Below are 21305 nucleotides of genomic sequence, written 5' to 3' on the forward strand. Positions count from 1 at the left end.
ACTTTTGCCTCTGCAATACCAGTTGGGTATCCACAGGACTCTGCACAGTGTTCTTCATTTTAGTGTTCCATATAGAGAACCAGTTTCCTATGTTGTGGAATAACCTATGCACCATCACTTTGTTCTGAAAACACAACAGAAGTTCAAAACAGCTCTTTACTGACTGAAAAGTGTCCATTGACCCAAAAACAGCAAAACCCTTGGAGCATCAATCCTCCATTCAAATACAGAGGCATCCAGTGGATCCCTAGCGTCAGATGGTGACCTGTCTGAGAAAAGCGTGGTGCAGGGTTGACCGTGAATGTTCTGGTATATCCCAGGTGGGGACCCTCTGCCTCTAACATCATGCAGTGTCTCTGGTGGAATACCTCCTCACCTAATAGTGACTGGACACAGCATGTAGTCTTAGGGTTGCAGAAGCCTGCTCGTGCAGACAGTTTATTTGCCGTATCTGGACGATCTGGGGCTTTTGAGTCCTTTGGTACTATCGGTATGTGTCTAGGTTTATATGTCTCTGGCTTCTGGAACCCCCTGTGTACAGGATTGTTCCTGACGACCTCACGATATTTAAGTTGCTGCATGAAACACACAGTCAGCTAATTGATCAGCTAAAGCAGAGTGCTGTACCAACACCATTGATGAAGCTGCCAACAGAAGTAGAACACTCTTCGAGACAACCAAGCACTGCATCAACCCAATGCCTGACCCTCCCCTCCCACACGTCACTGACAAGTGCAGTGCCATAAACCTTTGTGTCAGTGAAAAAGTACAGAAGATCTGATGGCACAACTACAATACTAAGGGACTCCTTTACTACAAACTGGTGCATCGCTCATGATGCGCGGTTTGCTTGTGCCGCCCTGCCCCCCCCCCCCCCCCCCCCCCCCACCAACGGCACCATGGTATTTACAAACAGCGCACCATGACGCTCGTTAGCACAGCTGCGTCGGAATTTCTGAAGCAGTTGTGGCGCTTTGCTGGACTAGAAATTTTGACGCTAGTCCAGCAAAGCGTGAGGATTTTCATAGAATAAAGCACAGCGTCACTTTAACGCCTGCCCTGAGAATGACGAGAAATCTTCACCGTGCCATTCCTAGTCACCTCCTTGCAGGGTAACTCCTCCCTTGCATACATTATACCTGATGCAGGTATAATGTGCTATAAGGCTTTACAAACTGGCGCAGTGGTACCGCTGCACCAGTTTGTAAATGTGGTGCGGGTGGGGGGACTGTTTTCCGCTGCCTTAGCGTCAGAAAAAATTACGCTAGGGCAGCGCAAGTGGCTGATTTAGAGTTTGGTGGATGGAGTTCCTCTGTCACAAACCTGACAGATCCCCGTCCACTGTATTACGATCCCATTATACCCTATGTGAATAGTAATATGGCGGGCAGGATATCAGTCACGTTTGTGACGGAGTAGCTCGTCTGCCAAACTCTAAAACAAGCTTAAGCCAGCTTCTCTTACACCCACCGCTTTGTGTAGAATCCCACAGTGGTCATCTTTCAAAGCCCTATCTCTTGCAGGTCTCACCGGCATACTCAACCTCCTCAGAGCCGCTTCCTGTGAGTACGATGGCTTATCCTCTGGAAGCTTTCTCATCACATGCTCCGCGTCAATGCCTTCCTCACTCAAGGCATCTTTCAGAAGCTGTCAAGAGAGGCCAGATGCTCCCACTCCTAAAGAAAACCTTCACTAGACCCTGATGACTAAAACACCCTCCTAACCACAGACAAAGATGACCCCTACCTCCTCATATTGCTGGACCTCTGAGCTGCCTTTGACCATCCCAAACCTCATCCACACCCCAAAGTCTCTATGAGGCTTGACTGGCAATGTCCTCAACTAGTTCCCCTCCTACCTTTCTTGTCTATCCCTATCACCCGCAGAGTCACTCTAGGTCCTTACTGTTCCCTGTCATCTTCAGCTTCTAAGTGGAGCCGCTGGGGCTCTAGTCACAGATAACATCAAAATGAACCAATATACTGCTGAGACAACTGTACTAGCACGTCTCCTCCCCTTCCAGACATTCAATGCCCCAGCACCTTGCCCGAACCTGGATGTCTAACGCCGACCTAAAGTACAAACCTAGCTCAATGACATGAACCTCGGCTGCGAACTCCAACCTTCATCAAATGGCAGTCCGTTGGATTCACCCTGGATCCCACTGCCAGGCACCAAAGACAGCCCGCAAGCAACTCTCCTCTAAAGAGAGCAACACCATTTGTTTCAGAAAGCAGCTCAGAATTGCTGTTCAAGGCCTCATACTCTCATCTGGACGGTGGTAACTCCCTGCTTCGTTCCCTCCCGGACTCCACACTGGTACCCCTTAAGGACATCTTGCACATCACATCACGTCTCATCCAGTGCCTGATGGAACTCACTGGCTCCCTTTAAAAGACCTGTGCAATCTTCTAAACCAGCAGCATCATTTACAAAGTCATTATGACCACCAACCCCCTTTTCTTGACGAAGAGCACGCCATCACTGGTGGCTCTCTGCACACCCGCAGCCAGGACTCCACCAGAATGGAAGCTAGGAATTGTAAAAAATTAAAAAAAATAAGGCAGTAGGTGCTTTTCCATTTCTGCACCCAGGATCAGGAGTAAGATCTTATCCATCAGGACAGCCCCAATGCTGCTCCAGTTTAGAAGAGAGTTTGTCACACCTGTGTAAGGGGCATTAGATCACAGTACATCAACCAGCTACCTCTCCTATTACTTGCTGGCTGTATGATTGCCATTAACCCTGTACAGTGCTCAGGCTAGATTCATGCAGTACAAATACTTACAAGCAGCTAGAGACAACGCCTACCTCAGCTTCTCGTGGCCACTGCCTGCTGCTTCCGATGCCCTGTGCCCCCCAAGCCACGGGTGACTGAATCATGCGGTGTGGAGCCCCCACGTGTGCGCTTGGGCACACTGCGCAAGTGTACCGTGGGATCACCTTTAGAAATCCCTTCATCCACAGTGTCCTGGTAATAAGAGTAGCCATGTGTTTGGTAGGTCTGGGTTGGGCCTGTCACTACCTATCATGCTAAAAAGCAACACCCTGTAAGATGCACAAGTGAACCTCTGCAAATTATATGTATGATAGCTTACATGATACACTAACCTTTTACAACGCACTTATAATGCTGTCTTACCTCATAGCTACTATGTTTTTCTTGTGCACACACCCCATTATCTGTTGGGATGTGGATCTTATATAAACTACAAATAATTGGAAACCTTTGGCTAGTCAGACATACCAATAATCAACTTTTGTGCAAGTTCAGGATTTTCCTGCCAAGATGTTTGCACTTTACCAGGCAACAAGTTTACAAAATGAAGTAGAAAAATTAGTTTTTATTTCACAGAGTTGGCATGTTCTATAAGTATGAGCACAAGAGTCAGCATTCATGAGCTTTACTCTTTCTAGTTTATAGTGGTTATTCTTATATTTTGATGTGTTTTTAGAGCCTGGTCACTGATGGTGGTCGTTTGAATGCTCAGAAAAGTTTGAGGGTGTTTCACGATGACAGTCCCTTGCTTGGCTTTGACTGAACACCGTTGGTATCTCCTTGGAAGAAGTCTTGCTCGACTGTCAGTGACAGGAAGAGGCGGCATGTGGACTCACGTCCACGTCTGTGTCGTGACATCTGATCACGAGTTCCGTGGGCAAACATTCAAAACTTGATATCGCCTTTACTTCGCATCCACAGTGTTGTTCAGCAGTCCTCCTGGTTCATCAGGTGCTTTTCATAAACGTCAATCGTCTCCAAGGATCCTATGTGTGTCTGAAAAATTGTCATCATCAAACGAGTTCTGAAACATAAAAAAAGAATGTCAAATCCCCAATCTTGACTACGGCTAGTTGACACCTACTCCAAGGTCATAGATACACCTCCCACAGTGTGACTACAGGGCTCGCACCCGGGAACGCCATGAAGCGATGTTTGAATTCAGCATATGTAAGTGGTTATACTCTTGACTAAGTCACTGTACGCATGTGGGTCATATATACACATCCCACAGTGTGACTACAGGGCTCACACCCGGGAACACCATGAAGCGATGTTTGAATTCAGCATATGTAGGTGGTTATGCTCTTGACTAAGTCACTGTACGCATGTGGGTCATATATACACATCCCACAGTGTGACTACAGGGCTCACACCCGGGAACACCATGAAGCGATGTTTGAATTCAGCATATGTAGGTGGTTATGCTCTTGACTAAGTCACTGTACGCATGTGGGTCATAAATACACCTCCCAAAGTGTGACTACAGGGCTCACACCCGGGAACACCATGAAGCGATGTTTGAATTCAGCATATGTAGGTGGTTATGCTCTTGACTAAGTCACTGTACGCATGTGGGTCATATATAGACATCCCACAGTGTGACTACAGGGCTCACACCCGGGAACACCATGAAGCGATGTTTGAATTCAGCATATGTAAGTGGTTATACTCTTGACTAAGTCACTGTACGCATGTGGGTCATATATACACCTCCCACAGTGTGACTACAGGGCTCACACCCGGGAACACCATGAAGCGATGTTTGAATTCAGCATATGTAGGTGGTTATGCTCTTGACTAAGTCACTGTACGCATGTGGGTCATATATACACCTCCCACAGTGTGACTACAGGGCTCACACCCGGGAACACCATGAAGCGATGTTTGAATTCAGCATATGTAGGTGGTTATGCTCTTGACTAAGTCACTGTACGCATGTGGGTCATAAATACACCTCCCACAGTGTGACTACAGGGCTCACACCCGGGAACACCATGAAGCGATGTTTGAATTCAGCATATGTAGGTGGTTATGCTCTTGACTAAGTCACTGTACGCATGTGGGTCATATATACACATCCCACAGTGTGACTACAGGGCTCACACCCGGGAACACCATGAAGCGATGTTTGAATTCAGCATATGTAGGTGGTTATGCTCTTGACTAAGTCACTGTACGCATGTGGGTCATATATACACCTCCCACAGTGTGACTACAGGGCTCACACCCGGGAACACCATGAAGCGATGTTTGAATTCAGCATATGTAGGTGGTTATGCTCTTGACTAAGTCACTGTACGCATGTGGGTCATATATACACCTCCCACAGTGTGACTACAGGGCTCACACCCGGGAACACCATGAAGCGATGTTTGAATTCAGCATATGTAGGTGGTTATGCTCTTGACTAAGTCACTGTACGCATGTGGGTCATATATACACCTCCCACAGTGTGACTACAGGGCTCACACCCGGGAACACCATGAAGCGATGTTTGAATTCAGCATATGTAGGTGGTTATGCTCTTGACTAAGTCACTGTACGCATGTGGGTCATAAATACACCTCCCACAGTGTGACTACAGGGCTCACACCCGGGAACACCATGAAGCGATGTTTGAATTCAGCATATGTAGGTGGTTATGCTCTTGACTAAGTCACTGTACGCATGTGGGTCATTTATACACATCCCTCAGTGTGACTACAGGGCTCACACCCGGGAACACCATGAAGCGATGTTTGAATTCAGCATATGTAGGTGGTTATGCTCTTGACTAAGTCACTGTACGCATGTGGGTCATATATACACCTCCCTCAGTGTGACTACAGGGCTCACACCCGGGAACACCATGAAGCGATGTTTGAATTCAGCATATGTAAGTGGTTATACTCTTGACTAAGTCACTGTACGCATGTGGGTCATATATACACCTCCCTCAGTGTGACTACAGGGCTCACACCCGGGAACACCATGAAGCGATGTTTGAATTCAGCATATGTAGGTGGTTATGCTCTTGACTAAGTCACTGTACGCATGTGGGTCATATATACACCTCCCACAGTGTGACTACAGGGCTCACACCCGGGAACACCATGAAGCGATGTTTGAATTCAGCATATGTAAGTGGTTATACTCTTGACTAAGTCACTGTACGCATGTGGGTCATATATACACCTCCCACAGTGTGACTACAGGGCTCACACCCGGGAACACCATGAAGCGATGTTTGAATTCAGCATATGTAGGTGGTTATGCTCTTGACTAAGTCACTGTACGCATGTGGGTCATAAATACACCTCCCACAGTGTGACTACAGGGCTCACACCCGGGAACACCATGAAGCGATGTTTGAATTCAGCATATGTAGGTGGTTATGCTCTTGACTAAGTCACTGTACGCATGTGGGTCATATATACACATCCCACAGTGTGACTACAGGGCTCACACCCGGGAACACCATGAAGCGATGTTTGAATTCAGAATATGTAGGTGGTTATGCTCTTGACTAAGTCACTGTACGCATGTGGGTCATATATACACATCCCACAGTGTGACTACAGGGCTCACACCCGGGAACGTCATGAAGCGATGTTTGAATTCAGCATATGTAGGTGGTTATACTCTTGACTAAGTCACTGTACGCATGTGGGTCATATATACACCTCCCACAGTGTGACTACAGGGCTCACACCCGGGAACACCATGAAGCGATGTTTGAATTCAGCATATGTAGGTGGTTATACTCTTGACTAAGTCACTGTACGCATGTGGGTCATAAATACACCTCCCACAGTGTGACTACAGGGCTCACACCCGGGAACACCATGAAGCGATGTTTGAATTCAGCATATGTAAGTGGTTATACTCTTGACTAAGTCACTGTACGCATGTGGGTCATATATACACATCCCACAGTGTGACTACAGGGCTCACACCCGGGAACACCATGAAGCGATGTTTGAATTCAGCATATGTAGGTGGTTATGCTCTTGACTAAGTCACTGTACGCATGTGGGTCATATATACACATCCCACAGTGTGACTACAGGGCTCACACCCGGGAACACCATGAAGCGATGTTTGAATTCAGCATATGTAGGTGGTTATGCTCTTGACTAAGTCACTGTACGCATGTGGGTCATATATACACATCCCACAGTGTGACTACAGGGCTCACACCCGGGAACACCATGAAGCGATGTTTGAATTCAGCATATGTAGGTGGTTATGCTCTTGACTAAGTCACTGTACGCATGTGGGTCATATATACACATCCCACAGTGTGACTACAGGGCTCACACCCGGGAACACCATGAAGCGATGTTTGAATTCAGCATCTGTAGGTGGTTATGCTCTTGACTAAGTCACTGTACGCATGTGGGTCATAAATACACCTCCCACAGTGTGACTACAGGGCTCACACCCGGGAACACCATGAAGCGATGTTTGAATTCAGCATATGTAGGTGGTTATACTCTTGACTAAGTCACTGTACGCATGTGGGTCATAAATACACCTCCCACAGTGTGACTACAGGGCTCACACCCGGGAACACCATGAAGCGATGTTTGAATTCAGCATATGTAGGTGGTTATGCTCTTGACTAAGTCACTGTACGCATGTGGGTCATAAATACACCTCCCACAGTGTGACTACAGGGCTCACACCCGGGAACACCATGAAGCGATGTTTGAATTCAGCATATGTAGGTGGTTATGCTCTTGACTAAGTCACTGTACGCATGTGGGTCATAAATACACCTCCCACAGTGTGACTACAGGGCTCACACCCGGGAACACCATGAAGCGATGTTTGAATTCAGCATATGTAGGTGGTTATGCTCTTGACTAAGTCACTGTACGCATGTGGGTCATATATACACCTCCCACAGTGTGACTACAGGGCTCACACCCGGGAACACCATGAAGCGATGTTTGAATTCAGCATATGTAGGTGGTTATGCTCTTGACTAAGTCACTGTACGCATGTGGGTCATATATACACCTCCCACAGTGTGACTACAGGGCTCACACCCGGGAACACCATGAAGCGATGTTTGAATTCAGCATATGTAGGTGGTTATGCTCTTGACTAAGTCACTGTACGCATGTGGGTCATAAATACACCTCCCACAGTGTGACTACAGGGCTCACACCCGGGAACACCATGAAGCGATGTTTGAATTCAGCATATGTAGGTGGTTATACTCTTGACTAAGTCACTGTACGCATGTGGGTCATATATACACATCCCACAGTGTGACTACAGGGCTCACACCCGGGAACACCATGAAGCGATGTTTGAATTCAGAATATGTAGGTGGTTATGCTCTTGACTAAGTCACTGTACGCATGTGGGTCATATATACACATCCCACAGTGTGACTACAGGGCTCACACCCGGGAACGTCATGAAGCGATGTTTGAATTCAGCATATGTAGGTGGTTATACTCTTGACTAAGTCACTGTACGCATGTGGGTCATATATACACCTCCCACAGTGTGACTACAGGGCTCACACCCGGGAACACCATGAAGCGATGTTTGAATTCAGCATATGTAGGTGGTTATACTCTTGACTAAGTCACTGTACGCATGTGGGTCATAAATACACCTCCCACAGTGTGACTACAGGGCTCACACCCGGGAACACCATGAAGCGATGTTTGAATTCAGCATATGTAAGTGGTTATACTCTTGACTAAGTCACTGTACGCATGTGGGTCATATATACACCTCCCACAGTGTGACTACAGGGCTCACACCCGGGAACACCATGAAGCGATGTTTGAATTCAGCATATGTAGGTGGTTATGCTCTTGACTAAGTCACTGTACGCATGTGGGTCATATATACACATCCCACAGTGTGACTACAGGGCTCACACCCGGGAACACCATGAAGCGATGTTTGAATTCAGCATATGTAGGTGGTTATGCTCTTGACTAAGTCACTGTACGCATGTGGGTCATATATACACATCCCACAGTGTGACTACAGGGCTCACACCCGGGAACACCATGAAGCGATGTTTGAATTCAGCATATGTAGGTGGTTATGCTCTTGACTAAGTCACTGTACGCATGTGGGTCATATATACACATCCCACAGTGTGACTACAGGGCTCACACCCGGGAACACCATGAAGCGATGTTTGAATTCAGCATATGTAGGTGGTTATGCTCTTGACTAAGTCACTGTACGCATGTGGGTCATATATACACATCCCACAGTGTGACTACAGGGCTCACACCCGGGAACACCATGAAGCGATGTTTGAATTCAGCATATGTAGGTGGTTATGCTCTTGACTAAGTCACTGTACGCATGTGGGTCATATATACACATCCCACAGTGTGACTACAGGGCTCACACCCGGGAACACCATGAAGCGATGTTTGAATTCAGCATCTGTAGGTGGTTATACTCTTGACTAAGTCACTGTACGCATGTGGGTCATAAATACACCTCCCACAGTGTGACTACAGGGCTCACACCCGGGAACACCATGAAGCGATGTTTGAATTCAGCATCTGTAGGTGGTTATACTCTTGACTAAGTCACTGTACGCATGTGGGTCATAAATACACCTCCCACAGTGTGACTACAGGGCTCACACCCGGGAACACCATGAAGCGATGTTTGAATTCAGCATCTGTAAGTGGTTATGCTCTTGACTAAGTCACTGTACGCATGTGGGTCATAAATACACCTCCCACAGTGTGACTACAGGGCTCACACCCGGGAACACCATGAAGCGATGTTTGAATTCAGCATATGTAGGTGGTTATGCTCTTGACTAAGTCACTGTACGCATGTGGGTCATAAATACACCTCCCACAGTGTGACTACAGGGCTCACACCCGGGAACACCATGAAGCGATGTTTGAATTCAGCATATGTAGGTGGTTATGCTCTTGACTAAGTCACTGTACGCATGTGGGTCATAAATACACCTCCCACAGTGTGACTACAGGGCTCACACCCGGGAACACCATGAAGCGATGTTTGAATTCAGCATATGTAGGTGGTTATGCTCTTGACTAAGTCACTGTACGCATGTGGGTCATAAATACACCTCCCACAGTGTGACTACAGGGCTCACACCCGGGAACACCATGAAGCGATGTTTGAATTCAGCATATGTAGGTGGTTATGCTCTTGACTAAGTCACTGTACGCATGTGGGTCATATATACACCTCCCACAGTGTGACTACAGGGCTCACACCCGGGAACACCATGAAGCGATGTTTGAATTCAGCATATGTAGGTGGTTATACTCTTGACTAAGTCACTGTACGCATGTGGGTCATATATACACCTCCCACAGTGTGACTACAGGGCTCACACCCGGGAACACCATGAAGCGATGTTTGAATTCAGCATATGTAGGTGGTTATACTCTTGACTAAGTCACTGTACGCATGTGGGTCATATATACACCTCCCACAGTGTGACTACAGGGCTCACACCCGGGAACACCATGAAGCGATGTTTGAATTCAGCATATGTAAGTGGTTATACTCTTGACTAAGTCACTGTACGCATGTGGGTCATATATACACATCCCACAGTGTGACTACAGGGCTCACACCCGGGAACACCATGAAGCGATGTTTGAATTCAGCATATGTAGGTGGTTATGCTCTTGACTAAGTCACTGTACGCATGTGGGTCATAAATACACCTCCCACAGTGTGACTACAGGGCTCACACCCGGGAACACCATGAAGCGATGTTTGAATTCAGCATATGTAGGTGGTTATGCTCTTGACTAAGTCACTGTACGCATGTGGGTCATATATACACCTCCCACAGTGTGACTACAGGGCTCACACCCGGGAACACCATGAAGCGATGTTTGAATTCAGAATATGTAGGTGGTTATGCTCTTGACTAAGTCACTGTACGCATGTGGGTCATATATACACATCCCACAGTGTGACTACAGGGCTCACACCCGGGAACGTCATGAAGCGATGTTTGAATTCAGCATATGTAGGTGGTTATACTCTTGACTAAGTCACTGTACGCATGTGGGTCATATATACACCTCCCACAGTGTGACTACAGGGCTCACACCCGGGAACACCATGAAGCGATGTTTGAATTCAGCATATGTAGGTGGTTATACTCTTGACTAAGTCACTGTACGCATGTGGGTCATAAATACACCTCCCACAGTGTGACTACAGGGCTCACACCCGGGAACACCATGAAGCGATGTTTGAATTCAGCATATGTAAGTGGTTATACTCTTGACTAAGTCACTGTACGCATGTGGGTCATATATACACCTCCCACAGTGTGACTACAGGGCTCACACCCGGGAACACCATGAATCGATGTTTGAATTCAGCATATGTAGGTGGTTATGCTCTTGACTAAGTCACTGTACGCATGTGGGTCATATATACACCTCCCACAGTGTGACTACAGGGCTCACACCCGGGAACACCATGAATCGATGTTTGAATTCAGCATATGTAGGTGGTTATGCTCTTGACTAAGTCACTGTACGCATGTGGGTCATATATACACCTCCCACAGTGTGACTACAGGGCTCACACCCGGGAACACCATGAATCGATGTTTGAATTCAGCATATGTAGGTGGTTATGCTCTTGACTAAGTCACTGTACGCATGTGGGTCATATATACACCTCCCACAGTGTGACTACAGGGCTCACACCCGGGAACACCATGAAGCGATGTTTGAATTCAGCATATGTAGGTGGTTATGCTCTTGACTAAGTCACTGTACGCATGTGGGTCATATATACACCTCCCACAGTGTGACTACAGGGCTCACACCCGGGAACACCATGAAGCGATGTTTGAATTCAGCATATGTAGGTGGTTATGCTCTTGACTAAGTCACTGTACGCATGTGGGTCATAAATACACCTCCCACAGTGTGACTACAGGGCTCACACCCGGGAAGACCATGAAGCGATGTTTGAATTCAGCATATGTAGGTGGTTATACTCTTGACTAAGTCACTGTACGCATGTGGGTCATATATACACATCCCACAGTGTGACTACAGGGCTCACACCCGGGAAGACCATGAAGCGATGTTTGAATTCAGCATATGTAGGTGGTTATGCTCTTGACTAAGTCACTGTACGCATGTGGGTCATATATACACATCCCACAGTGTGACTACAGGGCTCACACCCGGGAACGTCATGAAGCGATGTTTGAATTCAGCATATGTAGGTGGTTATACTCTTGACTAAGTCACTGTACGCATGTGGGTCATATATACACCTCCCACAGTGTGACTACAGGGCTCACACCCGGGAAGACCATGAAGCGATGTTTGAATTCAGCATATGTAGGTGGTTATGCTCTTGACTAAGTCACTGTACGCATGTGGGTCATAAATACACCTCCCACAGTGTGACTACAGGGCTCACACCCGGGAAGACCATGAAGCGATGTTTGAATTCAGCATATGTAAGTGGTTATACTCTTGACTAAGTCACTGTACGCATGTGGGTCATATATACACATCCCACAGTGTGACTACAGGGCTCACACCCGGGAACACCATGAAGCGATGTTTGAATTCAGCATATGTAGGTGGTTATGCTCTTGACTAAGTCACTGTACGCATGTGGGTCATATATACACATCCCACAGTGTGACTACAGGGCTCACACCCGGGAACACCATGAAGCGATGTTTGAATTCAGCATATGTAGGTGGTTATGCTCTTGACTAAGTCACTGTACGCATGTGGGTCATAAATACACCTCCCACAGTGTGACTACAGGGCTCACACCCGGGAACACCATGAAGCGATGTTTGAATTCAGCATATGTAGGTGGTTATGCTCTTGACTAAGTCACTGTACGCATGTGGGTCATATATACACCTCCCACAGTGTGACTACAGGGCTCACACCCGGGAACACCATGAAGCGATGTTTGAATTCAGCATATGTAGGTGGTTATGCTCTTGACTAAGTCACTGTACGCATGTGGGTCATAAATACACCTCCCACAGTGTGACTACAGGGCTCACACCCGGGAACACCATGAAGCGATGTTTGAATTCAGCATATGTAAGTGGTTATACTCTTGACTAAGTCACTGTACGCATGTGGGTCATATATACACCTCCCACAGTGTGACTACAGGGCTCACACCCGGGAACACCATGAAGCGATGTTTGAATTCAGCATATGTAGGTGGTTATACTCTTGACTAAGTCACTGTACGCATGTGGGTCATATATACACCTCCCACAGTGTGACTACAGGGCTCACACCCGGGAACACCATGAAGCGATGTTTGAATTCAGCATATGTAGGTGGTTATGCTCTTGACTAAGTCACTGTACGCATGTGGGTCATAAATACACCTCCCACAGTGTGACTACAGGGCTCACACCCGGGAACACCATGAAGCGATGTTTGAATTCAGCATATGTAGGTGGTTATGCTCTTGACTAAGTCACTGTACGCATGTGGGTCATATATACACCTCCGACAGTGTGACTACAGGGCTCACACCCGGGAACACCATGAAGCGATGTTTGAATTCAGCATATGTAGGTGGTTATGCTCTTGACTAAGTCACTGTACGCATGTGGGTCATATATACACCTCCGACAGTGTGACTACAGGGCTCACACCCGGGAACACCATGAAGCGATGTTTGAATTCAGCATATGTAGGTGGTTATGCTCTTGACTAAGTCACTGTACGCATGTGGGTCATATATACACCTCCGACAGTGTGACTACAGGGCTCACACCCGGGAACACCATGAAGCGATGTTTGAATTCAGCATATGTAGGTGGTTATGCTTTTGACTAAGTCACTGTACGCATGTGTGTCATATATACACATCCCACAGTGTGACTACAGGGCTCACACCCGGGAACACCATGAAGCGATGTTTGAATTCAGCATATGTAGGTGGTTATGCTCTTGACTAAGTCACTGTACGCATGTGGGTCATAAATACACCTCCCACAGTGTGACTACAGGGCTCACACCCGGGAACACCATGAAGCGATGTTTGAATTCAGCATATGTAAGTGGTTATACTCTTGACTAAGTCACTGTACGCATGTGGGTCATAAATACACCTCCCACAGTGTGACTACAGGGCTCACACCCGGGAACACCATGAAGCGATGTTTGAATTCAGCATATGTAAGTGGTTATACTCTTGACTAAGTCACTGTACGCATGTGGGTCATATATACACATCCCACAGTGTGACTACAGGGCTCACACCCGGGAACACCATGAAGCGATGTTTGAATTCAGCATATGTAGGTGGTTATACTCTTGACTAAGTCACTGTACGCATGTGGGTCATATATACACCTCCCACAGTGTGACTACAGGGCTCACACCCGGGAACACCATGAAGCGATGTTTGAATTCAGCATATGTAAGTGGTTATACTCTTGACTAAGTCACTGTACGCATGTGGGTCATATATACACATCCCACAGAGTGACTACAGGGCTCACACCCGGGAACACCATGAAGCGATGTTTGAATTCAGCATATGTAGGTGGTAATACTCTTGACTAAGTCACTGTACGCATGTGGGTCATATATACACCTCCCACAGTGTGACTACAGGGCTCACACCCGGGAACACCATGAAGCGATGTTTGAATTCAGCATATGTAGGTGGTTACGCTCTTGACTAAGTCACTGTACGCATGTGGGTCATATATACACCTCCCACAGTGTGACTACAGGGCTCACACCCGGGAACACCATGAAGCGATGTTTGAATTCAGCATATGTAGGTGGTTACGCTCTTGACTAAGTCACTGTACGCATGTGGGTCATATATACACCTCCCACAGTGTGACTACAGGGCTCACACCCGGGAACACCATGAAGCCATGTTTGAATTCAGCATATGTAGGTGGTTATACTCTTGACTAAGTCATTGTACACATGTGAGTCACAAAGCTAGTGGGCACCGCAGTTCAGAAGATGATTCACTCGATCATGAATATTCCGAGCACTAATGATCTGTGACAAGAAAGCATGGTGCAGTTGGTTTTCTGAAATAAGAACAAGCGTGACAAAGTGGTTGAAAGATGCCAGGATTGTTTTGAGCCACATTCTGCTGTTGGTGAGGCAGATTTCCAGTATTACGGTATCAGATCAGAAAAATAAGCTCTGTTAATTTTTACATTAAATTTATGTAATTGTGGTGGGGATAGGGGACCCCACACAATAGGGTGATTCAGTAGGTAGACGAACTATAAGAGATGTAAGGAGGTGTCTGTTCTCTGTGTTTCTTTGCAGGTAGTCAAATAAAGTCGTGCCTTGCCGGAAAAAAAAACGTGAGTTAAGGGCAGACGGGAGAGGCGCCTGTTTTAGTGAGCTGACGCCAAAAAGAATAGGTCCTGAAGAAGGCCACATTGACCCTTTTGGGGCACACAAGACTGGCTGAAACATGTCGACCTTAAACCAGATGTAGGGGTACTTTACGTCTCCTTGTACACCATGCACTGTTTTTAATTGTCCTTTAGGCAATTTTAAATCACATTTTTTCTATTTATGCACAAATAATTTCTTATGTGTCCAAAATATCAACATCTAACCCACTCCAATGTCATCAGTCAATGAAGCACACTCCAGAGGTGCTAGGCACCTGGGGTGGGACCCCTATGATGTAGCTTGACACCAACCAGGTCAATGGGTGAATGGTCTCTTTTAAGATCTAAAAGAGCCCTGTACCACATAGAGACCGGCTGCGGATAAGATTAGGTGGCAACATGTCTACTCTCATTGGTTTGGATAAAGATTTTAAAATATGCATCAATATTCATCCCCATGTGTCTATCCTTAACTCTCGGCTCTTTTTAAACTTGTTCACTGGGGTTTATTTAATTGAAAGCCACACAGAACCCCACGTATTCATGAAGTCCCTGAATAACTGGACTTTTTGTCTTCACTTTTAGCACAGAACCTGATAGCACAGTACAGCTATTTGTTTTAACTCGTTTGCAGGTTCGCTCATGCTGCAGACCGGCCTCCATCAGCAGCTGAGGCGCTGTGAAGGAGCTGGTCTGTTAAGTAGTGGTTGAGGGGGGGCAGGCGGGTGCTGAAGAGTGGATTTACACAAGATGAGTTGTTTTAGGTCACGTCTGAAATTGTGAACGCTGGACTCACCCTAAACTGGTTGGGAGGGTGTGGGGGCTGATCTGGGCCCCCATCCTGTGTCCCCCTGTAGTAGAGTGGAAGAACGGTGCTGGGGCCACTGACGTCCTGTTGGTACACCATGAGGGTCAAGAACCCCTTCTCTGGTCGCTATCCTAGAACCGTCTCATGCACGCACCTGATGAAAACTAAGGCCGGGCCCAATACCTTCATCATTGAAGAGCACATTAACATTGCTTCCTTCTGACACCTTTCCTGCTTCCATGTAGCCCGTCTAGGAAGTGACCATCTTGACCAGGCGGCCCGCAGACCACAAGCGTTTTGCCAGCACATTGGGTAGTGGAGTTGGGATCAAGACAGGACTATAACTTCAAACTCTAGTCCTTCTGCTTTCTGATTGAGATTTCTAACCGCATATTCCTCATACAGAATTTTTCCTAGGGGTCAGACTGGATAGGGAAGATATAAAGCAGGACCCCTGTGTGCACACTTGTGTGCTGCACAGATAGATACCGATGTCACTCCACTCTGGACATCAGACGTGGATCCAGAGCTACCCCTCGTTTCATTGAGACAGTTTCTTAAAAAATTCTGGAACATTTCTACAGTTTCAACGGAATGTGGCACCTCCCACATTTTTAGGGTTCAAACCCTGTGGGAAATGTTGTAGACAAATGTCTGTGACTGATCCACATGTGGTTCGCCTGTGGTGCCCAGGATTGGACCACGGCTCCAAGACCTGCAGTGATTGTGTCTTGATGTACCCAAAGGCCATTTGAAACTGGGAAGCAAAGCTCTTAGTACGAAGCACTGCCAGACCCCACGCCGAGATCGGTTGAGGTCTGAAGGTGGGTCTCGGTCCCACTCCCAAGCAAGCTCCTGCAACAGATCATCTTCGATAAGGTAAATTCAAGAAGAAGCATAAGAAGTCCAAGTGTGACTCAATACCGTTCCTTCACTCTTGATCCCTCAAAAAGGCCAAAGGCATCATCGTGCCTCCAGTTTGAGCTATGGAAGTTGCTCTACTTTGGAGTCTATTCCAACTCCTGTTCCACAGCAACCAGAATTTCCAAGGCTGTTGGCGATGCCTCAACCAGTCAGGGCATCTGTGTAGCCATGCTGCAGCTTTCTGGAATGTTAATGCTCCCTCTGCCATACAAAAGGCTTCCCAACTGGGCTTCTACTGGTGGGTCTGCCCTCAGTGGCAGCTGTATTATCTGGATTGACTAAGGGATCCGGACCAACTTCGGTACCGATTTCCCCCTGGACCCACAACCCACAGAAGAACTCGACCCACCGGTGCCATCAACTTCAGATGATAACAGTCAACCAATAGCGCTGTCTGACACCGAGACAGCACCACCCTGACCGAGGCTGAAGGGTCTTTATCTGAGCTGCAAATGTTTTACCACCATTCTGATTCTGATATAGTGCCTCTTCCGTTAGGAAGGGCTTGTGTTCTTCATTAGTTTTCTGGTACAGTCTTTTATATGGAGGCTGGGGATGAGATTCCCCAGCTTTACTAAGAGTACAACTGGTAAAAAAACCTCAAGGATGACCGTGATCTGGATACTTCCTCAGACACCAGACTAGTTTCCCCCTTCCCTCACCCCGGGGCCTGCCACAGAAGACTGAAAGAGCACACGTTCATGTGAAACTCACTTATAGATAATAAAGCAGAAAATCCTGCTACTGAAATAATCGAAGAGCAATGCTTGTATCCGGACAGTTAATCTTTTAGGAGTATCACAATGATATTCAGTGCAACCAGTACTAAGTTATACCAAAGACATACTTTTATTGTTGTGAATCACCTCAAAGCATAAGAAATTGTTTATGTCACTAACAAAGGACGTAATAGTAAAAAAAGTGCACGCCAAGTGAAAAAACACCACAAAAGGCATGACAATCAAAGAATCACTGTTGTTTTTATAGTAATTGGTGTGTTGATATATTATCCCAAAGATAGCCTCCATATGGTATTTAAACAAATACATCCATAGGACAAATCCTCTTATGGGATGAGAAGGAACGTTCCTGTTGGCTGTCGACCGTGTTTCAACCCTTAAGGAGGATGTTAGTGTCTCATTAGGACAAAAACTGCCAGAGATGATGGACCCTCTGTTGCTATGGTTATGTGAAGGGTGACAGGTTCTTGATCTTCAACTTGCAACCCAGGAAGTTCAAATCTGTCATGGGGCAGGTGTTTGAAACTCCACCAGGTAAGTCAGGCGCCATCGTCCTGCTCCCGGGGATGCAGTCTTTCTCACCCAGCATCCTACTGCAGAGAGCCTTCTGATGCAGGCCTCAGCAAGCAGAGTTATCCCAAACTCATTCCACACTACATCCCACCCCCACAACAGGCCATTGAAGAGGATAAAAACATTTGGTAATCAAGATTTTTTCCAATACAAGTCTGGCCCTTTGCACTGTGCATGCCAGCTGCCTCCTTGGCCTCTACACTTATTGTGGAACTCAGTGGCCAAGTATTGCCCAAGGTCCGAAAGAAGCCTTGGCTATAATTTCAGGATGGTCGTAATACTGTCAAGTTCACCATCCGCTGTGGGTTGGATACCCTTGACAGGTCTGTTGGCACCAGTGTGGCCATTCACAGGCACGCCTGTATGCCGCAAAATTGGATTTTTAGGAAATGTCCAGGCTAGTCTTATGACTATGACATTTGTTGGCTCCTGGCTTTTCAGGCATAAAGCAGATTCAGCCCTGCACTGCTTCAAAAAAGCAGGGCCACAGTGCACTCCCTAGGCCTGTCTGCTCCTACCCACCTGCTGCCACAGTACTTTCTCACCCTCGGTGGCTATGGCAGGGTTGTTCAGCACCACCAAAAAGAGAGGGCACCAGGAGCCCAGTCTTCTGTGCCCCCAGTTGCAGCACAACACTCAAAGCCTCTTTAGTGTGCCCTTGATGGCGCACAACCAACCTGTCGGAGGCACGATCTGACATTTTCTGCCAGGGTGGCATGCAATAGCTTCAGACAAGTGGGTCCTGAAAATTTCACAGCAGGGTTATACTTACATTTCTCAACACCCTTACACACTTTCCACCAACCTCAGATTGGCAGAGCACTATGTAGCTGTCTTACAGCAGTAAGTGCAGGCTCTCATGGCCATAGAGCCGGAGACAGTATACGGGTGCAGAAGGTGGTATTGGTAGTTAGTCCTGCTACTTCCTAGTGTTCAAAATGGTTGGGGGCCTCTGTCCCATTTTAGACCCTCAACCTCGCAATGTCTTTCTATGTAAAGACAAGCTCAAAATGCTCACCCTGGCCCAGGTTCTGTCTGCCCTCGAACCAGGATGGAAGCACACAACCTGCTGATGCTTATTTACACTTCCCCGTCCTGCAAGCCGAAAGGCATTACCTATGGTTCACAGTTGGTCACTGTTGGAAATGGGCCTTTTTGCAGGGTTATCCCCAAACTTTTTGCCTTCTTCCTCCTATATTTTCTGATCAGTGTTTGCTTGTTTATTGTCTCTGCGCAATTTACCACTGCTGATCAGTGCTAAAGTGCAAGTGCTCCCTATGTAAATTGTGTTGGTGATTGGGTTATCCATGATTGGCATAACTGATTTACTCATAAGTCCCTAGTAAAGTGCACTATGTGTGCCCAAGGCCTGTAAATCAAATGCTACTAGTGGGCCTGCAGCACTGGCTGTGCCACCCACATACGTAGCCCTGTAAACATGGCTCAGACCTGCCACTGCAGTGTCTGGGGTGCAGTTTTAAACTGCTAATTCGGCCTGGCAAGTATACCTACTTGCCAGGCCCGAACCTTCCCTTCTTGTACATGTAAGGCACCCCTAAGGTATACCCTAGGTAGCCCCAGGGGCAGGGTGCAATGTATGTTAAAGGTAGGACATGTAATGATGTGTTTTACATGTCTTGACAGTAAAATACTGCTGAATTTGGTTCTCTCTGTTGAAAGGCCGGTCTCTCTCATAGTTTAACATGGGAACTGGTGGTAGTATATTTTAAATGCTGTTTCCCATTGGGAGCAGATAGAGATATAGAGTTTGGGGTCTGAACTCACAATTTAAAAAGACATCTTTTGGTAAAGTTGTTTTTTTAGATTGTCAGTTTGAAGATGCCGGTTTTAGAAAGTGGCCATTTTCTTGCTTATCCATTCTGTGCCTCTTCCTGCTTGTGTATCCAACGTCTGGGTCAGATTGACAGTTGGGCTGTTTGTGAATTTCCACTAGACAGTGACATAAAGGTTGCTGGGGTGTAGCCTGCATATTCTGATGGGCCATCTGGGCTAGAGTGGAGGGAGAAGTGGCCACTTACACCTGAAAGGACAGTGCCTGCCCTCACACAATGCAGTCTCCGACCCCCTGGTGTGTGTTGGTGTGTGTCTGGGGCCAGGGCAATGCAGGATCTTGTCAACAAAAGAGACTTTCCTTTGAGGTTTGCCTACTTCAAAGGCAGAACTGGGTAGTAGTGAACCCAAAACCCAGACTTTTGTAACACTTCTGGATCAAGAGGAACCGCTGCCAAGGGAAAGAGCTGAATAGCTGGAAGAGGAGTACTGCCCTTTTGTGTTTGTGCTTTGCTGGGTTTGCCTGCAGTTGCTGCTTCTGCCTTATGGAGGGCAAAGACTGGACTTCGCTGTGTATCCTGCATGTGAAGTTTCTCCAAGGGCTTGGAGTAGAGCCTTGACTCCTGTTGGAAGTCTCAGGGAAATCAAAGACTTCAGCTTCATCTGCCTACAGCACTGTGTGTTTTGTGTTGCAACAGAATAAAAACCACCACAACGCTGTCAACGATGCCGCTGACTGCAACAAGACTAGACGATGCCACATGGAGCCGTGCTCCACATCGCACTGCAAAACTGATCTCGCGGGCGCCACCTAATGCGGTCACCGAGCTGATGCTTGCACCGTGACCTGTGAGCCCCGCAATCCGCATCACCTTGCTCTCACTGCAGCCTTGGTATCGGCCATGATGCCGATCCACGCTGACACCAACACCGCTGCCTGCACCGTGGCCCGTCCCACTTCGCACCTCAGCCCCAACACCATCCACGCCAGCGCATGTAACTTCAAAGGTCTGATGACCCCCGCGCCGACCTCTGGAACCGACGCTTGTGGTGCCACACTCCGCGTCTCATTGTGAGGATCACAGCCCCCTACATTTCCAAGGTACAGCTTGCGGGTCTTCCTGACACCTTAGCTGGCCCACGACACCACAGCTAGCCTGAACTGTTGGATTTGTTTTTCACAACACTGCGATACCCGTAGACGGAGCTATTAACCACAAGGAACTGTATTTTTAAGTTAATTCTTTCAAAATTCATATCTTAATTACTTTATGTTGGATTTTTCTCATTTTACTCTTGTTTTACACAGATAAACAT

At 47.1% G+C, this 21305-nt stretch overlaps 1 protein-coding gene across 2 annotated transcripts in view; it reads right to left on the reverse strand.

The window, feature by feature from the left end:
- Window positions 1-3324: 3324 nt before the first annotated feature.
- The window catches only part of STAB1 (stabilin 1), an 829863-nt gene continuing 811882 nt past the window's right edge, over window positions 3325-21305 (reverse strand). For both annotated transcript variants that reach the window (XM_069206091.1, XM_069206090.1), the window contains exon 70: window positions 3325-3803. In XM_069206091.1, coding sequence (XP_069062192.1) covers window positions 3747-3803 — 57 coding nt within the window. In that variant the 3' untranslated portion in view covers window positions 3325-3746. The remainder of the gene's footprint in view (window positions 3804-21305) is intronic.

Source organism: Pleurodeles waltl, chromosome 9 (genome assembly GCF_031143425.1).
Source record: "Pleurodeles waltl isolate 20211129_DDA chromosome 9, aPleWal1.hap1.20221129, whole genome shotgun sequence".
NCBI classification, from domain to species: domain Eukaryota; kingdom Metazoa; phylum Chordata; class Amphibia; order Caudata; family Salamandridae; genus Pleurodeles; species Pleurodeles waltl.